The sequence below is a fragment of the Engystomops pustulosus genome, chromosome 1 (genome assembly GCF_040894005.1).
Source record: "Engystomops pustulosus chromosome 1, aEngPut4.maternal, whole genome shotgun sequence".
NCBI lineage: Eukaryota > Metazoa > Chordata > Amphibia > Anura > Leptodactylidae > Engystomops > Engystomops pustulosus.
The window spans coordinates 98,287,563-98,294,130 of NC_092411.1; the positions used below are offsets into that span (position 1 = coordinate 98,287,563).

The 6,568-nt window shown below is 46.7% G+C and overlaps 1 protein-coding gene across 2 annotated transcripts; it reads right to left on the reverse strand.

Moving 5' to 3' along the window:
* Positions 1–384: 384 nt before the first annotated feature.
* LOC140128066 (uncharacterized) lies at positions 385–3,627 on the reverse strand. Of its 2 annotated transcripts, XM_072149448.1 has the most exons (3): positions 1,371–3,627; positions 989–1,084; positions 708–910 (listed from the first exon to the last, which is right to left on the reverse strand). In XM_072149448.1, the coding sequence occupies exons 1-3, from the start codon at positions 3,482–3,484 to the stop codon at positions 859–861; spliced, it is 2,262 nt and encodes a 753-aa protein (XP_072005549.1). In that variant the 5' UTR covers positions 3,485–3,627; the 3' UTR covers positions 708–858. The 2 variants fall into 2 exon arrangements, with proteins under 2 accessions (XP_072005541.1, XP_072005549.1); XM_072149440.1 differs by having other exon boundaries at positions 385–910; positions 989–3,627.
* Positions 3,628–6,568: the final 2,941 nt, after the last annotated feature.

The following is a 6,568-nucleotide window of genomic DNA, read 5'->3' on the forward strand; positions in this document are numbered from 1 at the left end:
TGTGTGAGAGAAAAGGATGGTGGGGAAGGGGGGGGGGTCTGTATGTGACTAGAAATCAGGGGAAATGTAAAAAAAAATAAAAATATTAACATCTGTAAGACGCAGTTATACCTGTTGTAGGACTGAGAATACTGATGCCTTCAGTGCCAGAAACAGAATAACCCAATACCTAAGCCAGACAAACAGTACTATTACCATATTCTGAATGAAAAAATAACTAGAGAAATTGTGAATTAGATTACTCACCGGTAATTCTATTTCCGTTAGTCCACCATGACGGCCCAACCTGGAGGATGCCCCTTGACCTCTGCAGGGACAGGAAGAAGAGAGGTTAAATGCTCCCCCCCTTGCATCCTCCCGCCAGTGATTACAAAATAACCATGCTGAGGAAGATACAACCAGATTTATTTAGTATGTTTGCTCCACATACAAAGGAAAATTATCTGGAAATAATAATACAAAGAAAGGAAGAAATCCAGCTGGGAGGGAAAATATATAGGCCGTCATGGTGGACTAACGGAAATAGAATTACCGGTGAGTAATCTAATTCACAATTTCCGCTTCGTCCCCCATGACGGCCCAACCTGGAGACTTACAAAATTAGTAAGCTTTTTTAGGGAGGGATTACAGCCTGTAACACCTTGCGTCCAAAAGATAGGTCTTTTGACAAGTGCAAGTCCAGCCTATAATGCTTGGAGAATGTAGTGGATGAAGACCACGTTGCAGCTCTGCAAATCTGATCTAGTGACGCTCCTCTTCTTTCCGCCCAAGATGTGGACATAGCCCTGGTCGAGTGAGCTCGGATTCCTGCTGGTATCGGGCTTTTCTGTAGGTCGTAACATGAGGCAATTGCCAGTCTCAGCCATCTTGCAATAGTCGCCTTCGACGCCTTCCTCCCCTTATTTTTCCCCTGAAATTGGATGAAAAGGTTAGAGTCAATACGCCAGGCCTCTGTAATTTGTAGGTATTTTAGGACAGAACGTCTTACATCCAAAGAACTCCATTCGCGTTCTCTTGCCGAAGAAGGGTTCTCACAGAAGGAGGGTAGGATAATCTCCTGATTCCTATGAAAGTCGGAAACCACCTTGGGAACAAAATTTGGATCCAACATCAACACAATTCTATCATCTAGAATTTTCATGTAGGGTTCCCTAATCGATATAGCCTGAAGTTCACCTAACCTTCTAGCAGAAGTGATGGCTATCAGGAAAACTGTCTTAAGTGTCAGGTTTTTAACACTGGAGGAATCAATAGGTTCAAATGGTTCCTTCATTAAGGCATTCAAAACTAGAGTTAAGTCCCATGCTGATGATTTTTTAACAGTCTGAGGCTTTAACCTAGAGGCAGCTTTAATAAATCTTTTGACCCACCTGTGCTCGATGAGAGGCTGGTCGAAGAAGGCACTAAGCGCCGACACCTGGACCTTCAGGGTGCTGGTAGACAAACCCAACTCCAAACCCTTTTGAAGAAATTCAAGCACCTGCAAAATATTAAGGTTAGCTTGGGAAGGTGGACTGTCCTTACAGAAGGAACAGAACCTCTTCCATATCTTATGATAGATGGCAAAGGTGACTGGTTTTCTACTTGCCTTCAGGGTCTTGATGACTTCAGATGAGAGTCCCTGAGAGCTTAAGAAGCTGGATTCAGGATCCAGGCAGACAGCTGTAATTTCCCTGGGTTTGGATGATGGATTGGACCCTGATGTAGTAGGTCCTCTGATAGCGGAAGAATGACTGGATTCTCTGGTGACATCTTCTTCAAGAGTGGGTACCAGCTTTTCTTCGGCCAGTTCGGGCAGATGAAGATGGCTCTGGTATTTTCCTGAAATATTTTCCTCAGGACCCTGGCGATCAGGGGAATTGGGGGGAAGGCGTAGACTAGTGGAATGTCCCAGGAGTGAGAGAAGGCGTCCAGCCGTTCCCTGTTCTCCCCTTTTTCCAGAGAAAAATAATGCAGGCATTTGGTATTCTCCCTTGTTGCGAACAAGTCCACTAGAGGATAACCCCACAAAGATGTTAGCCGCTGGAAGATCTCCTCCTTGAGGCTCCACTCGTTTGGTAGGATCTTTCTTCTGCTTAGAAAGTCCGCCCTTGAATTCTCCGTGCCTTTTAGATGAGTGGCAGATATTGACAGAGTGTGTTGTTCTGCCCACAAAAATATTTTCCGAGCTAGGGTACTCAGGAGAGGAGACCTGGTTCCTCCTTGTCTTTTTATGTAGGAGACCGTAGTTGTATTGTCTGATAGAATTAGGAGGTGTTGGTGGGCAAGAAGAGGAGTGTTCGCGCTGAGTGCTTCCCATACTGCTTGCAACTCTCGGAAATTTGAGGACCTTCTTGTAATCTCCTCTGTCCAGGTACCCTGGGAAATTTGCTGAGGCATCACTGCCCCCCAGCCCCTCTGGCTCGCGTCTGTCTGGATTGGGATGTAAGGGCTGTTTGACCAGAAGATCCCTTTCCTCAGATTTCCGTCTCCCAACCACCATAGCAGGTCCTCCTTGACGGCAGGTGGGATTGGGATTTTCCTGTCCAGATCCTCCTGTTTTCTGTTCCAGGATCTTAAGATCCATCCCTGGAGTATTCTGGAATGGGCCTGACACCAGGCTACCGAGGAGATGCAGGCTGTTAGAGAGCCCAGAATCTTCATAGCTTCTCTGATAGAGATCACTGATTTTCTCCTGAACCTTGTTATCAGATCCTTGATGTGGTCTCCCTTGTCCTGTGGAAGGAACGACATTTGGTAAACTGAGTTCAGGTTTACACCCAGGAATTTCCTCACAGTAGCTGGGGAAAGTTCTGACTTCTGGTAGTTTACTATCCATCCCAGTCTTTTTAAGGTTTCTAGGGTGAGATCTCTGGAGAAGAGTAAGCTCCCCCTGTCTTGGCCAACAATGAGCAGGTCGTCTAGGTACGGGACGATCAGTACGTCCTGTAGTCTGAGAGACGCCACCACCTCTGCCATCACCTTTGTAAAGGTCCTTGGTGCAGATGATATTCCAAAGGGGAGTGCACAGAATTGAAAGTGTAGTGTAGCACCCTCTGGAGACAAGACAGAAAACCTTAAAAACCTTTGTGAGAAATGGTGTATAGGGATGTGATAATATGCATCCTTTAAGTCTATAGTGCACATTAATGCATCTTGGTGAATAATGTGTGTGGCTGATCTTACCGACTCCATCCTGAATTTCCGGTAGACGATAAACTCGTTGAGACCTCTCAGGTTGATGATTAGTCGGTTTGTGCCGTTCGGTTTCTTTACCAAAAAAAGAGAAGAGTAAAAACCGGATTTCTCTTGATCCTGTGGAACAGGTATAATCACTCCAGAAGACAAAAGAGAAGTTACTTCTTGCCATATTAAACTGTGGGATGTAAGTGACATGGAAGGTGAAGGTGGCATATATTTCGTAGGGGGAAGTCTGAGGAATTCGATGTTGTAACCATGCAGTAATATATCTAAGACCCAGGGATTTGAAGTGACCTTCGTCCATTCTCCTCTGAATCTTAGCAACCTTCCCCCTACTATGGCATCATTGTTTTTTGTTTCTATTAGGGTCTGTTGGGGTGGAGAACAGAAACCCTCTCCCTTTACCTCCTTTCGGGTAGCTCCAGCGTCCCCTTTTCCCTTTATCCTTGTAGGAATCCCTTTTGAAGTCTCGAAAGGGCTGCTTCTTGGGTATCGATCTCTCAGGAAAGCCCTTTTTCTTATCTGATGCTCTCTCAAGTATAGCATCCAACTCTGGGCCAAACACAAACTCCCCTGAGAAGGGAAGACTGCACAGTTTTGCCTTGGATCTGATGTCCCCGTTCCACTGTTTTAGCCACAGCGCCCGTCGGGTAGAGTTAGTAAGTGCTCCCTCCTTTGAAGCGAAACGAATTCCCTCGGCAGCAGAATCTGCGAGGAAGGCTGTTGCAGATTTCAGCAAAGGAAAGTTCTCCAAGATTGTTGATCTCGGAGTCCCTTCCTTGATGTGGGATTCCAACTCATTCAGCCAGTACAGCAAGTTCCTTGCGACTGAGGTGGAAGCCAAGTTAGTTTTCAGACTGAGCATGGAGGTCTCCCAGGCCTTTCTCAACAGGGAGTCAGACTTCCTGTCCATAGGGTCCTTTAATTGGGCCGCGTCCTCAAAAGGAAGGTCAGTCTTCTTTACTATTTTGGTAACTTGCACATCCATCTTTGGACAAGTGTCCCATACTTTAGACTCCTCGGGCTCAAAAACAAGTCTCTTCTTAAAGTTTTTGGACACGATAACCCTTTTTTCTGGCTCTTGCCACTCCTCAGAAACCAGCTCCTTTAACGTGTCATTCAGGGGAAACACCCTCTGGCGTTTTGCCTTCAATCCCCCAAATAGTTCCTCCTCCTTAGATCTAGGGGGAAGAATCTCCTCGATTTCCAAGGTCTGTCTAATTGCTTTTAAGAGACCATCGAGTTCCTCGAACTGAAACAGATGACGTGAATCTTCTGTTTTTTGTGAGTCCGTAGGATCATCATCTTCTACGTATGAGCATGAGGGAGCTTCAGAATCATCCCCCCCCTCAGATATAGAAGAATCCGGCTCCACTCTAGGTTTCTTACACGGTGGAGGCCTGGACGTAGCAGCGGCCACTGAAGAGCTTATTTTCTCCTCGATAAACCCCTTTAATTCGTCTAAGAAGGATGTCTTTTCCTCTCTCATAAAATTGTCGATGCAAGACTTGCAAATCGGCTTTTTGTATGAGTCGGACATAGAGTGGGCACACATGTTGCACTTTCTAAGCCGGCTTTTCTCGGGTTTTTCAGACCTGCTCGTCTTATCCCCTTTATCCTCCTTGCCTTTCGTTTTAGACCCTTGGTCTTTCTCCTGAAAGGGCAAGCGGAGGATAATAAATGACCCACTATTTTACACACAGTAAAAAACCCAAACCTGCACAAAATCCCACTTACAGAAACCGGAGGATGCAGGAAGGTAGGGTCTGCCTCGTCAGCCATCATAAAAGCCGTGGAAGCGCACAGGAAAATTTCAGAAATACACAGCACAGGAAACCAGCACCGCAGCGTCACACACAGATCTTAGACCTGAGATCAGCGTGACTACCTGCTCCAGGTGACCTTAAATACCTTAATGGGGAGCCCATCCCCCTGTAGACTTCGCCTGCGCCGTGCTCCCGTTCCCAGGGATGCATTGCGGTCCTGTGAGCCGCCACTTCCGGTCGCGACCGGAAGTCGTCATCGGACCTCGAGGACGCCGGGAATTGTAGTTTTTTCGGCCGCCGCGCGCTCACACACGGATCGCGGAGCGGCGGCCAGGACGAACGGACTGGAAGGGCGGCGAAAGGGAGGACACAAGGCCGACCGAACGCCCCAGCCCGCCGGGATTTAGCCAGCCAGGACTACCCGTAAGTTTACTTCGTCCCCCCCCCCCCTGGAGGAGAGAGGGCACCTCTCTTGTCCTGCCTCGGCAGGGACAGGAAGAACACTGGCGGGAGGATGCAAGGGGGGGAGCATTTAACCTCTCTTCTTCCTGTCCCTGCAGAGGTCAAGGGGCATCCTCCAGGTTGGGCCGTCATGGGGGACGAAGCGGAAAGGCCGGTTATCCACAAGCAAGTTTGTTTCGACATATTTCAATGAGAACAGGAGTCGGATGTACCTCCGTCTGACCCCTCTTTGCTTCAAGAGATGAATGGAGCATCCCCTCACACATGTCCGGGCTGCCCCATTCATCTCTAAAGAGCTGATGGAGATTTTACGGTGCTCGGCAATCTTCGGCAGCTCCATAGAGATGAATGATGCTGCCCGGCTATCTGCACTGCTAATCTCGGGGAGGAAAGAGGGGTCTGACAGAGCTAACTCAGACGCCCCGTTCTCGTGATCTGTGGAGAGGGGGGGTCTCATCACTGAGACCCCCACCAATAATAATAATAATTCTTTATATAGGGCACATAGATTAAACAAACCTGTATTTTTGTGGGCACAGTGTGGAGATGCGCATGTGGGAGCTCAAGACATTCGGCAAATATGTTGAATTCACCATGGCTTGGAGAAATCACAATGGAGTCCTCTTCCCAATACAACAGATTAGAGGCATCTAGTAACTTATGTCTGTGTGACTGACCTACTAGTGTATGAGACAGCATCAGTCTGTGTGGTTTCAGTCATAGAGTTCCAGCTACACCGCGCAACTACAGACTATGCTTTATGTCCACCAGATGTATCAGGGAGAGATATAAAAAAAAAAGGAACCTTTTACCATAATTACAGCATCTGTATGAGCCTAGACAGGGTTGATATAGATAAAGATATTATATATATATATACCTACTCTGGTAAAGGAAGGAATACAAGCCACACACGTACCATGTTTATTATAGTGTAACACATCACCATCATAAATGGAAAGAAAACACTGTCTAGCTTAGAGAGCAGGTCTCCAGCGCAGCTTATATGTAACCCACATAATTGACTCAAAATGACCAGGTTCTTGAAAGAATAACAATTTGGCAAGCTCTGTGCAACGCTGTGTAATCTGTGTGTGCTATATAAATAAAGAATTATTATTATTATTATTATTATAAAGAATAGGAAAAACTTGGGAATT

What these genes read in the sequence shown, in the direction of transcription:
- LOC140128066 (XM_072149440.1), bottom strand. Translation starts at nt 3,484, where the DNA reads ATGGACGAAGGTCACTTCAAATCCCTGGGTCTTAGATATATTACTGCA. An exon ending in GCGAATGGAGTTCTTTGGAT is followed by an intron (nt 911 to 988) that starts GTAAGACGTTCT and finishes ATCCAATTTCAG; the next exon opens with GGGAAAAATAAGGGGAGGAA.